This window comes from Podarcis filfolensis, assembly GCF_964270895.1.
Source record: "Podarcis filfolensis genome assembly, chromosome: 1".
Taxonomy (NCBI): Eukaryota; Metazoa; Chordata; class Lepidosauria; order Squamata; family Lacertidae; genus Podarcis; species Podarcis filfolensis.
This window is the reverse complement of record NC_139604.1, coordinates 942,140-963,600: the sequence shown is the minus strand read 5'-3', so window position 1 is coordinate 963,600 and position 21,461 is coordinate 942,140. Positions and strand designations below refer to the sequence as shown.

At 46.4% G+C, this 21,461-nt stretch overlaps 1 protein-coding gene across 5 annotated transcripts in view; it reads left to right on the top strand.

Moving 5' to 3' along the window:
- Positions 1 to 21,461, top strand: part of LANCL1 (LanC like glutathione S-transferase 1) — a 42,046-nt gene that overhangs the window by 9,325 nt on the left and 11,260 nt on the right. For all 5 annotated transcript variants that reach the window (XM_083631438.1, XM_083631435.1, XM_083631439.1 and 2 more), the window contains 2 exons: positions 2,335 to 2,452; positions 14,595 to 14,802. In XM_083631438.1, coding sequence (XP_083487564.1) covers positions 2,335 to 2,452; positions 14,595 to 14,802 — 326 coding nt within the window. The remainder of the gene's footprint in view (positions 1 to 2,334; positions 2,453 to 14,594; positions 14,803 to 21,461) is intronic.

Genomic DNA, 21,461 nt, shown 5'->3' with positions numbered 1-21,461 from the left:
ATGACACTCTGCATCACCGCTTCAAATTTCCCATAGAGGGGAAAAAATTGCTATAGGATTTTTGGCCAGGGTAGTGAATGTTTATAACATCACTTGGGGAAAAATGTGCTGTGCTGAGTGCCTGTGATGCTCATGAATTAGAATGTAAAGAGAATAATATATTTGTTTTTACAGCATTGCTCTGCTGTTCAGAATGGCACTTCTTCCTTTTTAATATCATATCTCTCAAAATAATAACTTTTAGGACATTCTGTTGTCACAACAGTGAGGTAGTCTATATTATGATATTATCAGGATTATTGCAAACAAATGCAATGTAATGCAAGCATTTATTTTTAGGCCTTTTGTGCATGGACCAGCCATTAATTTGAAATCCATACTAGCTGAATTTGAGGCTCCTTACAGGTTGCCTGCATTTGATTCCTAATAAAAGTCCTGTTCAAACACGCACAGACAAACATAGTGCATACTTTCTCCTGTGTCAGTGACGCCTTCCAACTGATGGCATTATGCAGGACTTGCTGAGACTGCTCAGTGGTTGCATCGTAAGTTTAGTGCTTGGGGTGGGGGGTGGGGACTGTTAAACTGAATGAACTCGCCAAAGATTTTTGGAACTCTTAGCTCGGGTCTCTAGCAGGCAGGAGCTACAGCAGTGACCTATCCAATCTTCAAATTTCTCATCAGTATTATTTAATTGACACCACTTCACTTTCGCCTTTGGCATAGATACATAGATACATAGATGCTTCAGTGGGGAAGGGCTGAGAGGATCACTCCATTGGGACAGATTGTTCTTAAGGAGTTTTACCAAGTCATTCTGCAAAATTCTGCAAAGTCAGAATTTATTTATATTTTGTTAAAGCGAAAAGGAATAAACAAAATGTTATGGTTCAAGTAGTAAACTTCTGCAGCTCGACAAACCACAGCAAAAGAATAATAATAATATCTTGATTAATGCTTGCCTTATTCAAAAGTGAAATTATTACTTAGCACATTTTCAGAAAGTATGATTAAAAGCAGAATAACTGAGTACAGATGTTCAAAAACATGTGATATGAATGTGATGGGTCGGCTGTGTTACACCACATATCTGCTCTTATAAAACGGGGGAATCTTTGTCTCAAAAACTACATGTGGGTGAGTGGAGATGAATTCTCCCCTGCTGTGCCTCCTCCAACTCCCATCACTTCAAGCGCTCCCCGCCCCCCCAACCTGCCTCCAGTGCCAGAACTGAACCAAACTGGGAGCCATGTGGGAGAAAGATCAGCCATCCTCTTCCACAAGTATAAAGTAGAGCCCTCCCACTCCCAGCTTTTTATGTGGAAAAAGAAAAAGGAACAAACTGCCCCATCATATCTAGTTTGGCCGTAGCGACTAATCTTTCAGGAGTTCCTTTCTGTGTTAAGTTCAGCAGTGTGGAAACTCCATCATTGCTGTTTCCTGGAAGTTGGAGATTCCAGTGTTCCTAAGCAGTGAAAGAAGGAGCCACAGAACCTTGGCCATTGCTTACTTGGTATGTAAACGCCACCATACATGTGGTTCTCGTCTTTCAAAGTTTTGCGGTGTAGCAATCACTTTCCAGGGCCCCGAGTATCAGAACCATTAGACACAGCAGCACAGAGACGTCATTTTTTGCTACAGTGAACATTTAAAGTGTGCAGGGGAGGCACATATCCTGATACAGTTAGGGAAATGCAGTGGACTTGGCATAGGGCTTGGCTGACGCCCCCTGGCACCCTTGACTATGCTTACGACAGCAAACACTGGTGTATCCCACAATGTCCCGCGCAGCAACTTAACTTGCAGTAGATATGTGGCGAGTCAGCGCAGACCGTCAAACAGCATTGTAATGTACTATTCCTATACTTTTTTGTCAAACTGCAGTCAACTAGCAGAATCTACTGTTTAGAATTTGAGTAGGCTAGAGGGTCCCCTGAGGGTATAGCACAGCATTGCTATAGCCTAAAGGTAATAAAGGCATGGATAACCAGGTTACCGTGGGGGAGAGAATATGGCTTTCAATATTTATGTCTGGGTTCTTAATCATAGTTATTTGGACAAAAGCTTCATTGAAATCAGTGGGGCTTTACTCCCAAGTGAATGAGTTTAGGTATGGAGTGATCGTGAGTAGGGCTTTTCTCGGTCTCTCTCTAATTATTGCTGCCTGAGTAATAAGCTCTTTATTTTCTCGAGGTTGCTGAAAGAGATCCAGCTTTCTTTTAAAAGTGCTGAGTGCTTTAAAGCACTTATCCCGCTATGCTGTTTTGCTGCAACTTGATAAGCCATAGTGTGTCTGCTGAGGCATAACAACAGTATTTCTCTTCACACACACAGCTGACTCCTGAGTTCACTCAGCACCTGAACAATAAGATCAGGGAGCTTCTGCAGCAGATGGAAAGGGGCCTGAAGTCTGCGGACCCCAGGGACTGCACTGGCTACACCGGCTGGGCAGGTAGGATGGTGGCACCTGAAAACGTGTGAATAAAATACATTTGCCACTCAGAGAAAAACATGATATTAGGCTAAAGAGCAGCTGAGGGACACATCCTGCAGGGTAAGAAACTCAGATTTATAAGGTAATTGCCAAATGGCACTATAAAACTATGTTACAGTCGCCACAACAGAATGTCTAGGTGCCATCCCCCCCCCCCCGATTTATTTCTGTTTTTCATTTCATTTCTATACAGTGAGGGGGGAAAGTATTTGATCCCCTGCTAAATTAAGCAGGGGATCCAATACTTTCCCCCTCACTGTACTTCTGTGTGCAAAGTGGCTTTCTTACCCTCAGGAAACTGTGCCTAGGACTGCAGCTCAAGCATGCACCTTTTGTTGCGAAGGTTTTTAAGCCAATAACTGTTAGGAAACAAATCACATTTAATCTGCAGGGCAGGGTTCACACACACCAACAGTCCATAGCTTAATAAAGCACAACTTTATAAAACCTGGCTTAGCTTTGTGTGAATCAGGTGTCTTGGTTTGGCCTTGTAACAAAAAGTCTCAGATTGGCCTTCATATCAAGGTAAAGCCTAGGAATTGGAGCTATTTCTCAGGTAAAGATAACTCAGTACATGCAAATTTATGCAGCTATAATTGGTTAACTGACTATGTATTTGGGAAGAGTTGTCTGTTCACAGAGCATTTGCACATCTCTTATGATATCATGACCACATTTTACCTAGATGGTTCTCGAGATTCATGAGCTTTTTTTTTTTGCCTATGAATACAGTTGGATGCCATTTTGAATCAAGATGGTGGACTGAACCTTTTCAAACTGCCCTGATTTTACTCACTGGTTTCAAAACTATATAGTTTTTTTGGGGTGGGGGATGTGTCTTAGGATTCCTGAGCAATGCTGAGTACAAGGCTGCTAGTTATAAATAAAACCGTAGTTGGGGGGGATTTGTAAATATATGTACTAATTTTTTTCTTTTAAAAACATTCATCTGCCAGGCATTTTTAAAAATCTGGTGTTTTTTTTAATCAATTAAACTGATCAGTAGACAAAAATGTGCAGCCTTCTGGTTTATTGTGGTTTAGTGTGAATCTGGTCTAGTGTTGGGACATAGTGCCCGATCACTCCGACTTTGCTCCTCCTCCTGTGAGCAGTTAAGTTTGGCTTCCTGTGATGTATGAATTCAGGATTGTGATTTGTTGATAGCTAATAAGCCAAGGTCCAAAAGTCAACGGCAAACCTTGGTTTAGGGCTGGGTAGGAACCTTGACTTGGCAGAAACAAACCACGATCCTGCCTTGACGTCTTTTGAAACTGAGTTTAATTGCAGCTTCCTGAATTATTATTCCATGTCTTATCATGAGAAGCAAATGTGTGATTGGGGAGGCATTTATTTACTGTGGAATTGTTAAACTTTCTGCAGGCATCAATTGTAGTGGGAGAAGTGGCTTTGCCACCAAAGAGGCAGAATTGAATTTGAATGGGGCAGAGAAGTGCCTCAATGCTGCTGCTGCTGCTGCTTGATTCTCTGCTTGTGAATTCTAAACTCACAGGTTTGCCTAACATGTTTGGAATTGAGAGTGAGTCTCTGAAGGATTTCCTCTGGGTCACAGCCAGGAAACTGGAATGTGTTGCTGTTCCAGGGCTTGCCTGCTCTCCACACACCCCACCCAATCCTATTTTTGTTAATTTATTCAGTGTGGTTTCAGGTTATAAGAAATTAATCGGGCCAAGGCAACAGCATTCCATCTTAATTGCTTCTGTGGGAAAGGCTTGTTGAGCATCTCCTCATGTAGATAATCTCCTGGCAATCCGAAATCAATTGGCGCTTGCGTGGCAGCTAATAAGCGATGTTGGGAAGGAATGGTCATGGCTCTTTTCCTCACAATTCCTCCTCTGTAAAAGGGAACTGGCTGAGACATGGTGGCAGTGATTTGGCATATGCTGGCGCTGGGCTTCGGAAGCATGTTTTCCTCTGATTGAGTCTTGTCATTAGGCTGCTACCCGGTGCCACCAGGCATCTATTTCCCCCTTTCCTTCACAGATACGGCTTCTGTTACCATCCTTTCAGTGGATGGATGTTCCTTAGCCTCTTCTGGGATCCAATCCCACAGTGGCGCGGTGTGAATTTTTTGTAGGGAACAGTTAGGGCCAGAGGCACCGGCATGTGAGGGCGATGTGTTGCACATGTGAGCATCACGCCTCCTTCCCTAAGCTGGGCAGAAGCTTCCTGGGCTTTGGGAAGGAGGCCCCAGGCTTTTAATACTCTAATTTACCAGGAACATTTAGGAGACTAGCCAAGTCACCCTAGTCCACTGATCACACGCTACTGCTCTCCCATCCTCTGATGGATGGTAGAGGCACCGATCAGGTATTCCTCCCTGCTCCCAAGTCCCAGCATGCACTGCATGTGTTGGAAAAGAGCAGTTGACAGACCAAAGGTGGATGGGAGCAACTTGCATCACCTGGTCTGTGCTGAGGGCCTTGGCTTTCTGCCTTCAGCCCCTTAACTGGCACAGCAGAAGGTGGTGCTGTTATAGAGTGTTGTGGGAATGGTTTTCACCTGTTAAAGTGCCTGGCTTGCACGCTATATTTGCCAACGAAAGTAGGCCCATCTTGCCACATGAGACGCTGCTTGTTTAGAATATTGGCTAGAAAGCTTCCTCCCGAACAGGTAGGGAAAACTAGACCAGTGAATTCATTTATTGTTTCGTGCCTTTGTCCTTTGATGCTAATTTCCCATGCTCTTCCCCTCCATCTCATACCTTGCCTTGATACAGATGCTTGAAATACCTGAAATTTAAAAGCATGTTGACTATGGTACAAAATTGTTGTTTTAAAACAACAATTGTCTGATCCTTGCACTTCGTTGGCAGCAGCATACTTTCTGTGAAGATCAGGAATTAGTTCTTGAATCCAATATTGGACTGGATCACTTTTTATCTGTAAAGCAACAAACTGAACAGCTACTTAAAGCGATCTAAATATTTACATGCCAAGTTGTTTCTTATGCAGTGTCTGCTGCCAAAATAAGATTGCAGGTGGCAAATCCTATTTGCATCTTAAATGAAAATCTGTTTGGTGTCTTATTTAAGTGGATATCTTTATCCGCAGCACAACTTCTTTTGGCATAATATTAAATTATGGTTGTATTGTTTTGGTATTGAGTTATTTTGTACATTCCTTTTGTATTTGTTATGTTTTGGTTTAAAAGCTTTTTATTAAAACAACTATACACAAAAAAGGATGTCACAGTTGGGCAAATCCTTTTGTGAAGCTCTTACTGTGTGGAAACATCTAGTGGAGTTCCTTCTGCATGTTATGTTCCATGCCAGTGTTTGACAGGGAGTCTGGCCTGTTTAAATACAAGAGAGGGGCACGTTCAGAGGAAGTGTAACCCCATCAAGAGCAGGCGAACTCCCATCCATCTGGTCTAGGGAACCGCCCACTAACAGTGCCTCAGTCTTATCTGGACTGAGCTTCAGTTTGTTGGCTCTCGTTCAGTCCATTACCGAGGCAAGACAAAGGTCCACCACATCCACTGCCTCACCTGCCCATGAGACAGAGAGCTGTGTGTTATCAGCATATTACTGACACCGTACTCCAAAACTCCAGATGACCCCACTCAGCAGTTTCATGTAGGTGTTAAACAGCACAGGGGATAAAATTGAACCCTGAGAAACCCACCTTGCAGGTTCCTTGGGGCCGAAGAGCACTCCCCAAGCATCACCCTCTGGGAACGCCCACACAAGTAGGACTGGAACCACCACAGAGCAGAGCCATCCACCTCCCACTTGGACAGCTGCTCCAGAAGGATACCATGGTTGAAGGTATCTGTCAGGGAACTGCCATCAGTACTGGAGGGGGAGAGCGAAAGCCAGAGGGATTCCAGAGAGCGTCCAGGGATCGGGAGGAGCAGCCCATCTTCTGGGGAAGAGAATCAGCATAGCACCAGGGGAGAAGGGGGGCAGCTGGGGGAAGTGGTGAGGCGGTCTCATGACTCCTTGCCTGGGACCAGCGGGGAGAGTAGGGGTCCTCCGTTGCCCATGCTCTCCCTGCGCAGAAGGCTTCCGCGCAGAGAGGGTAGGCGGAGACTAGGCGTCAAAGAACTTCTTTGCTGGAAGAAGTTTAAGAAACGCTCACTCACGGATTCTGCCAGCGATTGAGTCAGCCACGGGTGAGTGGCTGTCCGGACAGAAAAGGTTCACTTTGGCAACCCAGCCAGGTGTTTGCACCCAGCCAGGGAGATAGGCACCTGCTTATGCACGAGCAACCCCTAGAACCATTACAGCAATCCGTGAGTCCCTGACGTTGCTTGTGCGCAGCCCCGGGGAGGCAGCACGATGAGCCAAACAGGGCCAGCTGGAGAGACAGAGCAAGAAGCCATGGTGCGAGGTCTGGTCGAGAGGAATCGAGACCTGGAGGCACATGTCGCTACCCTGTCAGCGCGGCTGGAGGAGAGGTGGGCTCAGGATGCACAGGTCAGAGCCACCCCGATAGGGAGGAAGGTCCCGGGGCTGGTAAATAAGTTTGGAGGAAAGCCCCAAGACTACAATGCTTTCTGAATGGAAATTCAATACGCTTTGGAATTGCAGAAAAATGACTTTACTGATGACGGGGAGAGGGTGGCTTACATTGTTGGACATCTGCAGGATGGGGCGCGCAAATGGATCAGGCCCTTGATGGCAACGGGGAATGATGCATTGAAAGATCTTAAGAAATTCTACCAGGCAATGGACGCAATGTTCTCCAGCGAGATTGAGCAAAGCGTGACACGGAGGGAGCTGATGGGGTGTAAGCAGGGGAGCCTGTCCGTCAGAAACTGCTGGTCGCGTTTTGCGATGTTAATGCACAAGCTCGGGTGGAACCTGGACTCTGAACCAGTACAAATGCTGTTTGAGGCAGGTTTGGACCCCGAAGTGAAAGACGAGTTGTCCAGAGTGCCCCGCCCGCGGTCGATGGATGAGCTCACAAAGACTATGCTTGCGATCGGTCTACGCCAGGAAGCGCAGGCTCAGGAAAAGCGGGAGATAAGGGCGGAACGTTTCCATGGCAACCACATTCCTGAAATGCCAAGGGAGCCTTCCCAGGCGGCAGAGCCGATGGAAATTGCTGGAGCGCGCGCGAAGTTTCAAATGCTAGTGAAGGCCGGAAAAGGGAGGGGAAGGAGTGGAAAACTACCAAGAAGTGTTTCCTCTGTCAGCGGCCAGGACATTTTGCAAAGGTCTGTCCTCAACAAAAGGCCTGGCAAGGCATGATGGGGGCTGCAGGCCACGATGAGAAGGGGGAGGAAGGGCCGGTGCAGGGAAACGAGAAAGCCTGGCTGCCAACCAGCAGGGGCAGCAGCCAGGCCAGCGACCAATAGAAGTGCCCCAGCCTGACCCCCCCAAGGCAGCTATAGCCATTGAAGTGGTGCTAGAACTCCCAAATGGGCACCCAGTCAAGGTGGAGGGGCTGCTGGATTGTGGCAGCTCATGTAATTTCTTCAGTAGAGACTTCGCTCTGGAGCACCAGCTCCACCTGTTGCCACTAGATTTTCCCTTGCAGGTGACCACCATTGATGGCAGGGAACTACTGGGAGGGGAAGTGACACACCAGACACCGCCAATGCGGATGAGTGTTTCCCGGCACATGGAAACCATGGCCTTTCACGTGGCCACGCTGGCGGGACCCCAATATTACTAGGAATGAGCTGGCTGGCGCTACATGACCCAGTGGTGTCATGGCATCAGCGGTCGCTCACCTTTGGGTCAGCTTACTGTTTAGAACACTGCCTGGGAGGAAAGGAACCAAGAAAGACTGTGGCCAAGGTGGCTGGGGCGGCCCTGGAGGAAAAGGGGCGGGTGCCACCGCAATATGCAGATTTGAAGGAGGTGTTCAGCGAGAGAGAGGCGGATAGACTGCCCCCCCACAGACCATATGACTGCCAAATCAACCTGCTTCCGGGAGCCCAGTTACTGGTGGGTAAGCTGTACGCCATGTCCGATCAGGAGATGGAGGAGTTGAGGCAGTTTATTGACAAGAACTTGAAAAGGGGCTTCATAAGGGAATCGAAGGCGGTGGGGGGGGGAGTCCAGTGTTCTTTGTGGACAAAAAATCAACGAATCAACCCAGACTTGTGGTGGACTACTGCCGTTTGAATTTGGTGTCAGAACCCGTGACTTTCCCAATGCCCAGAATCGACGATATTCTGACACGTGTGAGGCAGGGAAAGGTTTTTACCAAGCTGGACCTAAGGGGGGCATACAATCTGATTAGAATACGGGAGGGGGACGAATGGAAAACGACCATGTTCACCCACCTGGGGGCTTTTGAGTATTTAGTTATGCCATTTGGATTACAATCGGGGTCCGCCTGCTTTCAATCCTTCATGCATCATGTGCTGGGGGCACTGCTGTACAAGAATTGCGTGGCTTTTTTGGATGACATCTTAATATATTCGGAGAATGAAGCGCAACACGTCAAGGACGTCAGGGAGGTGCTACAGAGATTGAAGAAGCATCAGTTGTGGGTCAAGCTGGAAAAATGCCAATTCCACGCCCGGGAGGTCGAGTTCCTAGGATACAGGTTGTCAGACAAGGGACTGGCCATGGATCCAGGCAAGGTGAAGGCAGTGCTGGAATGGAAGGCCCCCAAAAACCGAAAGGATGTGCAGAGGTTCCTAGGTTTCAGCAACTTCTACAGGAAGTTCATAAGGAACTTCGCCCACTTGACAGCACCCATTACGGATTGTCTTAGTAGCAAAAAGAAGTTCGCATGGACAGAGGAGGCGCAGCAATCCTTTGAGAAATTGAAGAAGGCGTTTGCCTCGGAAGAGCAGCTCCTGCACGTGGATCCAGAGAAGCCCATGAGACTGGAGACGGACGCGTCCGACCGCGCGATTGGAGCAGTATTGTTGCAACCCGGGTCCAAGGAGAACTGGAGACCGTGCGCCTTTTTCTCCCGGAAGCTGAGTAAGTCGGAGCAAAACTACACGGTGTATGACCGAGAACTGCTTGTGATTTACTCGGCATTTTGTCAATGGAGGCACCTCTTGATAGGGGCGCGGCACAAGATCCAGGTCTGAACTGACCACAAGAACTTGGAATACTGGCGGACCGCGCGAGTGCTTAACCAGAGACAGATCGGATGGTCCCAGGAGTTCGCCAAGTTTTTCTTCAAGATACAATACGTGCCGGGAGGGGAAAATGTTAGGGCGGATGCACTCTCCAGAAAACCGGAATACATGGAGGGGGAAGGGTCTCCGGAGGCCAGGCACGTGTTCCCCGAGGACTGGTGGGTGTGTGGGGGAACGTTGGTAGGTAAACGAGAGCTAGCAGGGCTCACCCGAGACGATGAGTTTGCTCAGACTAAAATCAGGGAGCTCAGAGGTGGAAAGGGAGACAATGGGGGGTTTTCGGAAAAGGAAGGGGTACTGTACTACAAGGGGGCGCTGTATGTACCAGGGGAGACGTTGAGGGGCAAAATACTGAGACAGCTCCATGACAATCCCACAGCTGGGCACTTTGGACAGCACAAGACCATGCTACTAGTTACCAGGCAGTTCTGGTGGCCAAAGGTGAGGGAGGACGTACGAGAATATGTACGAGGGTGCGACTAGTCATAGAATCATAGAGTTGGAAGAGACCACAAGGGCCATTGAGTCCAACCCCCTGCCAAGCAGGAAACACCATCAGAGCACTCCTGACATATGGTTGTCAAGCCTCTGCTTAAAGACCTCCAAAGAAGGAGACTCCACCACACTCCTTGGCAGCAAATTCCACTGTCAAACAGCTCTTACTGTCAGGAAGACTAGTGCCAGTGGGCAAAGGGGGAAAGGACTGCCCCCGCAGGGTTACTGGAACCCTTACCAACACTGGAAATGCCCTGGGAGGTGGTGTCCATTGATTTTATGACAGATCTGCCCAAGTCGAGGGGGAAGACAGCAGTCATGGTAGTGGTCGATCTGCTAACAAAAATGTGCCATTTCGTAGTGTGTTCGCACGCAGTGTCGGCAGAGGAGACAGCCAGGCTGTTTGTGGACCAAGTTTTCAGGCTGCATGGCACCCCATTGAGGGTAATCTCAGATCGCAGAAAACAATTTACTTCCCGGTTCTGGCAGAGGCTCATGAGCTTGCTGCAGGTCGAGGTGAGCTTCTTGAAGGCACGGCACCCAGAAACCAACGGGCAGGCCGAAAGAGCGAACGGTATACTCCAGCAGTACCTACGCTGCTATGTCAGCGAGAGGCAGAACGATTGGGTAGAGAAATTAGCATTGGCTGAATTTGCGTACAACAACGCTGAACACGTGTCCACGGGAATGAGCCCTTTCATGGCCAATTATGGGTGTCACCCCAGAGCTTTCCCAGGGAGTGGGGAGGAAGGATGGAGTGTACCTGCGGCCGAGCAATTTGCCGAAGAAATGGAGGCCTTACACCAGCAACTCAGGCTGAACTTGGAGAGGGCCAAGGAAGTTTACAAGAGGCAGGCAGACAGGCACCGTCGGGAGGGGGAGGCCATACGGGTGGGAGACCGGGTGTGGTTGTCGTCCCAAGGGTTGCCCCTAAAGGGAGGGTGCAAGAAGTTGCAGCCTAGGCGACTGGGGCCTTTTGAGGTAATACAGCAGGTCAACCCAGTGGCATTCAAACTCAAGTTACCCGACAGCATGAAGATACATCCGGTGTTCCATAGGTCCCTACTTTCACAGTACAGGGAGGGCCGGGAATTCCCAGGAAGGGAGGGAGGGGTTACCACCCATCCGCGGGTAGAGGAGAGGGAACTCTGTAACGAAGCCACGGAAATACTCAATTCGAGGTGGCGGGGTCACCAGGTAGAGTACTTGGTAGCCTGGGAGGGAGAACCCAGGTCGGAAAACACCTGGGTCCCTGCTGAATCAATCACGGACTGGTATCTGGTGGAAGAGTTTCCTAGTTTGTTCCCGGATAGACCTAAACCATTAGCTAGATTCTGGGAGGAAGAATTCGGAACCACAGACGACGAAGGGGACTTTGTGGGGTTTCCTGCCTCTGAGGAGGAGGAAGGGGAGGTGTCCAAGGGAGAAGAATCAAACTGGGAGGTTCAACCAGCTGGAAGAGATACGAGGGGATGGGAGGCCGGTTTTGAATCCTCAGAAGATGATGACAGTTCTTTCAGGGGGTTCCCCGCATCGTCGGTCGATGGGAGAGAGGAGGAGGTATTGGAAGATCGTGCAGGGGGGGACGGGGGTCCTGAGGAGGGGGTGGATGTCAGGGAACTGCCACCAGTACTGGAGGGGGAGAGCGAAAGCCAGAGGGATTCCAGAGAGCGTCCAGGGATCGGGAGGAGCAGCCCATCTTCTGGGGAAGAGAATCAGTGCAGCACCAGGGGAGAAGGGGGGCAGCTGGGGGAAGTGGCGAGGCGGTCTCATGACTCCTTGCCTGGGACCAGCGGGGAGAGTAGGGGTCCTCCGTTGCCCATGCTCTCCCTGCGCAGAAGGCTTCCGCGCAGAGAGGGTAGGCGGAGACTAGGCGTCAAAGAACTTCTTTGCTGGAAGAAGTTTAAGAAACGCCCACTCTCAGATTCTGCCAGCGACTGAGTCAGCCACGGGTGAGTGGCTGTCCGGAGAGAAAAGGTTCACTTTGGCAACCCAGCCAGGTGTTTGCACCCAGCCGGGGAGATAGGCACCTGCTTACGCACGAGCAACCCCTAGAACCATTATCGAAAGCGAGGCCATGGAGAATTAAAGGGACACATTTCCCCTGTCTCTCTCCTGATAGAGGCCATTATGCAGGGCAACCAAAGCAGTTTCTGTGCTAAAACTGGTCCTAAACCCCAATTGAAATGGATCTTGAAAATCAGTTTCCTCCAAGGGTACCTGGATCTGGTCCATAACCACCTGCTCAAGAAGCTTGCCCAAGAAGGGAAGATTAGCAACTGGCTGGTAGTTACTTGGATTTTTTGAATCCAGGGAGGGTTTCTTGAGGAGTGGTTTTATCACTGCCTCCTTCAAGCAGCCAGAGACCATCCCCTCTCATAGACAGGCATTAATTGCCTCCCTGGCTCAGCCAGCTGTTCCCTCCCTGTTAGCTTTTGTCAGCCAAGAAGAGCAAGCATCCAAAACACAAGTGGTTGACCTGACTGATCCAAGCACCTTGTCCACATCCTCAAGCCTCACTAACTGAAATAAAGGTCAGCAGAGCATTATTAGCAAAGAAATTTTTTAAGAGTCCAGAGGGGCAGCTCCAACGTTTCTAGGGAAGGAAGTTATTGTCCCCAGTTCCCCCAGTCTTTAAAAGATGAGGAATTGCAATGACATTATCGCCAGGTCTTCCTTTAGGCGCAAGAAAAAAGTACTGACTGTTGAGATACTTTCCTCAGTGGCAATTTTGTGCTGCCAGGGCAAGCAACTACTCAGCTGTAGGTGGACCTTCTGTCTGTCAAGGACTCAGTGCTGCAGTGTTTTGCTTTACCAAACTCTAGAGAAGTGGCTGGCTGCCTGCCAGCATAAGGTTTTCCCTTCTTAAAAACAGCTTCAGGTGCACACCTTTGCAGACATGACTGATAGTAGCATACATCTGAGCTGCCCTCATTGGAAATACTAACACTGAAACTGCCTACAGAGCGGACAAGGTTATTAACTTTAGCAAGAAATGGAAATTTGCCCTTAATATACATGCTGAATTGAATTGTCTGTGGTGTGAAGCTTTGGAGATTACCCATGCAAAATGAGAAAATGATCTAAATTTAAAACGATCCCCTGTATATTGAAAGGTAATTTTGAAGGCTGTTCCTCTTTTTCCTTTTTCTTTTCTGCACTGAAATCTGAAGACATTGGCTCTATTAATTTAGACTTAAATACAGAGACCTGTGTCATCTTAAAAATGGTTAATGAGATGGAAAGCACGCTGCTAGGGATAAAATGAGAATTCTGGAGTTGATGCAAGCCGCTGGCTCTTACTGGATTCACTGAGGGTGGTTCACTGTATGTTCAGCTCATGATTAAACCACACTGGTCCAAGCACTGCTTGAATTTGTTTTTAGATTTCTACATTACTATTTAAATAACTAAAGGAGCTTAGCTTATTTGGGGCCTTAGCAGCTCCTCCTGCTCCAGTATGGCTGCTGTCAAAAGAGGATTGTTGCCTGGACACCCTCAGAAATACTGCCTTGTTAACTATTTCCATTTATAATGTATATAGCACTTTCATAATTGCTTTGTGCCTAATAAGGAAACTAAGTGCTTATGAAGCATTCTAAAGGTATTTAAAGGCCTTCCAGTATGTTAATCTTACTGTAATCCTTACAACAGTCCTGTACATTGGATGTGTTCATGTGTGATGCCAACATCGTTAAAACAAGCGCAGTTTAGTAAGCCAACAACAAACCTCAGCTTCAGATCGAGATTTGCTTGCAATAGGCAAACCACAATTAAGCAACTAGGCAGAGTTCATACATAACGCTGAGCCATGGAATAATGAACTATAGTTTAGCATTATGTATGAACCAGGCCATGGTGAGTTCCTGGAAGAAGTAATACTTGAACTGTAGGCTTCCTGATTCAGCTCAGTCTTTGTCCACTTTACCAAACCAGCTCTTTTTACAGTCCTGGCCCTCCTTATCCTTGCCACAGTCTTATGAGCTAGTCTTTTGATGATGGTTTCTTGTCCTACAGTGCAGAACTGGAGCTAGAAATGTGACTTGATGAAGCTGAAGTTTGAAACTGATGGGAAGCTTCAAAAGTGTGTGTGGTGATGGTGCAGGAGACTGAGGTTCCAGTTCAAAGTAGAAAAGTGGTTGTGTCTAAAGTAATGTTCTGAGAACCTCAGCAATTGTCAGTTTCCACAAAAACTACATTCACAAGGAATGTCAGAAATGAAACAGCTGTAGGCATTACACCAGGGAATTACCACAAAATGCATATCTCTTTCTCCATTTTTATTTTTATTTTTTTGAAAGACACGGCAGCAAATGTTTACAGTCTCACTGGACAACGCTCGCATTCACCTAAATGCATTTCTGTATTTCCAGACACTCTCTGAATAAATCTGCAATTGTCAGCATGCCCATGTGGGTGTCAACAATTGCTGCATTTCTGATCTGCACCAGCGCATAATTGCTGAAATAGATATTAAAATGTTACACAACATCAGAGTTAACTTGGGTTAACTTCTTTAATCTCTTTGCAGGCATTGCTTTGCTATACTTACATCTGTATAATGTCTATGGAGACCCATCCTTTCTCCAGATGGCCCAGGAATATGTCAAGAAGAGCCTGAGCTGCCTGACAAAGCGATCCATCACCTTCTTGTGTGGGGATGCTGGACCTCTGGCAGTGGCTGCTGTGGTATTCCACAAGCTGCAGAACGACAAGCAAGCAGAAGATTGCATTGCCCGGTAATGCCTGAAGGGTATTTCAGCTGATATTCCTCACCACACTAGGATTTATCATCTCAGCCAGGGTAAACTGTAATATCTAGAAAGGAGAAGGCAGTCAAAGAGGTCACTCAAATACCGTTTCCATGAAAACACAATAACGTTTAGGGAGTTCTCCATTCAGTATGCAATACCCATTACTTCAGCCTCAATAAAAGCCAGTGTTTTCTGTTGCCACTGTAACTGATATTGACGTAAATTTGGAAAGGGCTGTTAATACACTGCGAAACATTTTGCATTATTTATTTTGACCAAATGGTTTGTCAGGGAAGTGTTGCAAAAGTCGCAAATCGTATCCATGTCTAACTTTGCAGTTTACTGGGATTTTACTCCCGAGTAAGTGTATAGTATCGCAGCCCAAAGCATCTCTGTCCTAGGTGTGTTCCATCAGGTATATTTTTATTTACTTGCCGTACTTGTATGCTGTGTTTCTGCTAATGCATTCAGCGAAGTGTACAGTTTTAATAGTGGCATGCAATCTAACAGACACAACATGAGAAGAAAAAAGGCTGGAGAGACAATAAGCAAATTCACCCACTGGTTCTTAAATCATGTTACATAAATGTTGATGACTGGGTGGAATGAGCACTTAGAGACAGTTTAGGCAGCTGGTCCCAGATGGACATTCCTGCCTCGTCTCTGCATCTTAGATAGTTTATTACGTGTTTTACTGGTATAAATGTACGTATCACTTCAGGTCAACCAGGAGTATGAGAAGAAGAGCCTTGGCATTGGCGTTGGCTACACATCTTGGCCACAGCACACCTAATAGAGTTAGGGCACAACGCTCCGTCATAAAAGCCATTGCTATGAATAGAAAATACACCCTTGCTATTCTTCATCAGTTATGCTGCTGACTTTGACCGGTATCATTATAGTTCATTTTGTAATTAAAGCTACTTTATAAACTTTTTTCCATTTGGGCAACATATGATGTGCATTGCATGTCATCTTTATATATTCCCCATGTTCGTATTTCCTGTTTTATTCTTATCCACATGGATTTCAATATTCCCTGCTGTTTCCCATTTGTCATGTTGTGATTCTGCATATTTCATGTTGTTTTCCTGATGTGGCTCTGGCGTTTACAAAAGGCATGGGCCTGTTATCACTAGAGATAGAAACACATTCTCCATAATAAGAATATTCACTCCAACGCAGTCCCACTCTTTGTTTCATTTTGGAATTTACCGGTACTCCTTTGTTCCTTCCACACTTAACCTCAGTTGTGCTACAGAGTGGGAATTTAGTATAATCCCACACTGCCATCTCATGGTATAATGAGGGTAAGCAGCCATATATCATAGTGTTGGGAAGGGAGCATAAGAGTCCCTTTGGGGAAAGGATGTCTAAAGCATCCTGAACTGGCAGTTGTCAAATATGCATTCTCTTTATTTACTTTTAATGCTTTTATATAGCTGCTCTATAGCAGGAGATTAAAACCTCAAAGGAAGGAGTAACCACGGAACATCTTGATGTGTCATGCTTTGACATGCTTTCTTGCTTTCGATCCTAAGCATATTTATTCATCATGGATCTTTTTGCAGCTTGTCCTGTCTCCATCTTCTCCCAACCCTCTGGAGTTTTGCTCCTGTTAGTGGTTGTTCTATTATGTGTCAGAAAATTGCTCCCATGGCCCATTACAATCCACTTTATGCCATCCTCATACATGATTTTGACTCATTTCTTCTCTGAATCCTTACTGGTGTGGATGTGACCATAACATCTAGCATGTGCTCCAGTTGAGCCACCAGCTGGTGCCAAGTATATTGTTAGGAAATACTTCTTACACCTAGCACATAATTATTTTGTTAGATGGAATCCATGTGCACATTTGCCTCTTTTAAAAATAGACGGTGGGATTTTTGTCTCTTCATTTTAAGGCCTAGTTTACATTAATCTCGCTGGAATTTCATTTTTTCCTGAAATGTATTGAGATGCTATAAAAGGAAGTATGTTGGAAACTATGATAAGTCTCAGTCAGTTTTATTGCACATAGCCAAAGGCTGCCGCAATGTACACAGAATTATTTGACAATTAAAAGAAAATATACTGAATTGGTAAAAAAAGACTTAAAACATTTATATTATTAAAACATTACGTACTCTAAACAAAGCTATAAAAGTACCCCAATGTACAAATAAAAACATTAAACAAAATTCATAAGCTAAAATCATCACATGGTCACTAATGTTAAAAACAATATCAATTAATACAGTGTGCAATTTATACTCAGAGTTTGGTGACAAAGATAGAGCATAGCCTGAGGTAGATAGATGGGATCAAATAAATTCATCTCCTTTACAGTTAATGGCTACCTTGGCTATATAAATATTGGACCACTTTGACCGGATATCCCCAGCCGATGTGGACAGACTCCTCCGAGCTGGAAAGCCCACCACCTGTCCTCTTGACCCGTGCCCGTCTTGGCTGATTAGAGCGTGTCCAGACGAGGTGTGGGCCCCCCTGGGGGATATCATCAATTTGTCCCTTGGCACCAGGACATTCCCAGGGGAACTGAAGGAGGCAGTGGTGCGCCCGCTTTTAAAGAAAACATCATTAGATCCCTTAGATCTATCCAATTACCGCCCGGTTTCGAATCTTCCATTCCTGGGTAAGGTGATTGAGAGAGCGGTTGCTGAACAGCTTGGTAGGTTTCTGGATGAAACATCAGCTCTGGATCCATTCCAGTCCAGCTTCCCCGCTGGTCATGGGACCGAGACGGCTCTGGTCGCCCTAACAGATGATCTCCGCAGGCAGCTGGATCGAAGCGGGTCGGGGCTGCTGATTTTTCTAGACCTGTCAGCAGCCTTCGACATGGTCGATCACGAACTCCTGGACCACCGCCTTGCCGACGTGGGGAACCAGGGCACAGTCCTTCAACGGCTGTGCTCGTTTCTCTCTGGTCGAGGACAGAGGGTGGCGCTTGGGGGGGAATTGTCATCGCGCCACTCCTTGGTGTGTGGAGTGCCCCAGGGTGCGATACTCTCCCCGATGCTTTTTAACATCTTTATGCGCCCCCTCGCCCAACTTGTCCGGAGTTTTGGGCTGGGCTGCCATCAGTATGCTGATGACACCCAACTCTATCTGTTGATGGATGGCCATCCTGACTCAGCCCCAGACACACTGATCAGATGCTTGGAAGCTGTGGCTGGATGGTTACGTGGGAGCCGGTTGAAGTTAAATCCTTCGAAGACAGAGGTCCTCTGGCTGGGACGGGATGATATGGGATTGAGGGGGCAACTCCCATCTCTTGCGGGGGTGCAATTAGTGCCAGCACCGTCCGTTAAGAGTTTGGGTGTAATCTTCGATACCTCCCTCTCCATGGAGGTGCAGATTGCAGCTATAACAAAGGCGGCATTTTTTCATCTCCGCCAAGCTAAGCAGTTGGCTCCTTACCTCTCTCGCCCTGACCTAGCCACTGTGATCCACGCGACGGCCACCTCCAGACTGGATTATTGTAACTCGCTCTACATGGGGCTGCCCTTGAGACTGACCCAGAAACTCCAGCGGGTGCAGAATGCTGCAGCGAGACTCCTTACGGGGTCTTCGCTGCGAGATCACATTCATCCGGTGCTATACCAGCTGCACTGGGTCCGGTGGAGTACAGGATCAGGTTTAAGGTGCTGGTTTTAACCTTCAAAGCCCTATACGGCCTAGGACCCTCGTACCTACGGGACCGCCTCTCCTGGTATGCCCCACAGAGGAACTTACGGTCTTCAAATAAAAACATCTTGAAGGTCCCAGGCCACAGAGAGGTTAGGCTGGCCTCAACTAGAGCCAGGGCTTTTTCGGCTGCGGCTCCAACCTGGTGGAACGCTCTGTCACAAGAGACAAGGGCCCTGCAGGACTTGACATCTTTCCGCAGGGCCAGCAAGACAGAGCTGTTCCACCAGGCCTTTGGTCAGGGCGCAGCCTGACTCCCTCCTTTGGCAATCTTTACAAAACTTTAGTTTATGGTTGCCATCAATTTTGATTTTAATTAATTTTTATAATGTTTCTATAATGTTGCACTATTTTAGTGTTGTTAGCCGCCCTGAGCCCGGCTTCGGCTGGGGAGGGCGGGATATAAATAAAATTTATTATTATTATTATTATTATTATTATTATTATTATTATTAATTTGCTCTAATTTCATAGAATCATAGAATCATAGAGTTGGAAGAGACCACAAGGGCCATTGAGTCCAACCCCCTGCCAAGCAGGAAACACCATCAGAGCACTCCTGACATATGGTTGTCAAGCCTCTGCTTAAAGACCTCCAAAGAAGGAGACTCCACCACACTCCTTGGCAGCAAATTCCACTGTCAAACAGCTCTTACTGTCAGGAAGTTCTTCCTAATGTTTAGGTGGAATCTTCTTTCTTGTAGTTTGGATCCATTGCTCCGTGTCCGCTTCTCTGGAGCAGCAGAAAACAACCTTTCTCCCTCCTCTATGTGACATCCTTTTATATATTTGAACATGGCTATCATCTCACTTTAACCTCCTCTTCTCCAGGCTAAACATGCCCAGCTCCCTTAGCCGTTCCTCATAAGGCATCGTTTCCAGGCCTTTGACCATTTTGGTTGCCCTCCTCTGGACACGTTCCAGTTTGTCAGTGTCCTTCTTGAACTGTGGTGCCCAGAACTGGACACAGTACTCCAGGTGAGGTCTGACCAGAGCAGAATACAGTGGCACTATTACTTCCCTTGATCTAGATGCTATACTCCTATTGATGCAGCCCAGAATTGCATTGGCTTTTTTAGCTGCCACGTCACACTGTTGGCTCATGTCAAGTTTGTGGTCAACCAAGACTCCTAGATCCTTTTCACATGTACTGCTCTCAAGCCAGGTGTCACCCATCTTGTATTTGTGCCTCTCATTTTTTTTGCCCAAGTGCAATACTTTACATTTCTCCCTGTTAAAATTCATCTTGTTTGTTTTGGCCCAGTTCTCTAATCTGTCAAGGTCATTTTGAAGTGTGATCCTGTCCTCTGGGGTGTTAGCCACCCCTCCCAGTTTGGTGTCATCTGCAAATTTGATCAGGATGCCCTTGAGTCCATCATCCAAGTCCTTGATAAAGATGTTTTCCTAGCAGCAGTTGCAAAAAGTGCTACCCGCCAGGTCACATACTTATCTGTGTCTGCAAGGAGATATAACATCATATCAAGGGGGTTCTGGCCAGGGGACCCTGTCATTATAGGTACCAAAAATCTTTTTCTTGCATCATTATATAACGGACAGTGCAAGATATAATGCATAAGGTCCTCTACTTCAGAACATCCCCTAATGTAAACACGTTTGTTTTTTGGTATGCCTCTATGTCTCCCATCTCTATAAGCAGAGCTTATTGTATTTAGTCGTAGCTCTGTAAAAGCTTTTCGAAGCTGTGCAAAAGTCAATTCATTAAAATAAGATATGTGTTCACTGACCTCTCTAAGTTTAAAATACAATGGGGCGCATGTGGATGTGCACATAGAGTTTAGATTGTTTTTAGTTGCCACTGCCCTTATGGTTCGTTTAAAAATATTTTTCTGTGAATATAAGGGGAGTTCTTTAATCTCAGTCACTGAGAGATCATATTTGCCCATCAGTTGGGCAGCATGATGTACCCAGTTTTTAAGGGGTAATCCATTTGAGAGCTCAGTCAGGCATTTTTTTGGTAGCCTAGTGTTATCCATCTGTTGAACTCTAAACCAGTAACAGAGAATTCTTTTATCTATTTGGCTCTCTATGCTCAACATGCGAGTTTCCAACCTGACCATGGCAGATTGCACGTCTTTGGTTAAACCTAAAAGTACTCTTAAAAAATAATTCTGTGGGGGTTCCAGACCGGAGACCTTTGAGGTACCCCAAACCTCTGCACCATATAAAATCTGGGCCATTGTTTTTGCTTTATACACAGATAGAGCTGGGTTGACCAGATTTCCACCTTTACAGGCAGTGAATTTCAGAATGGCTTTTGCTGATTTAAAGGCTTGCAATTTAATATTGGATAGCTGTGTATTCCAAGATGCCGTTTCTGAATAAATCAATCCCAGATATTTAAACGTATTTACAGGTGGTTTCTCTTGCCACTGGGCCATATTGAGCAGTCAATGGGGAAGCCTGTCTTTTGGTCAAAAACAGTTCCAGAAGGTCTACCTGAAGGAGTCCCTTGTTTGTTTGTGTGCATTTGCCCTTTCCCCTTATATCTACACCAAAGGCCACTTCAGATTTGACTTTTAGTTAGTATAGCCATACATGTCAGAGTGATGTTTCGCATGTAATTGGCATACAAGTAATGCACATTTACTTGGTCAAGATTAGCATGGTGATTAAGATTTAGGCCTTATGATCCAAAACAGCTGTTAACTTAGAAGACTTCTTTTCTCATTGCTTATTTTGTCAGTTGAAGAGTTCTGTTTGTTTTTGAAAGCTCTCTCCATGGGGAATCCCTTTTATCCTCCTGATAATTTCATGTATATTGCAGTTCTGTTTCCTTTTCAAGTTACTGGGACTAGCACTAACATTTACATCCGCCTTCCCCAACCAGGAATTTTCAGAGACACTGAGGAGCATTACATTCCCCCCTCCCCCCCTTGGTACAAACTAGTCATAACACAGGCCTTGTTCTCGCTGAGGTAGTAAATTTGTGTGCA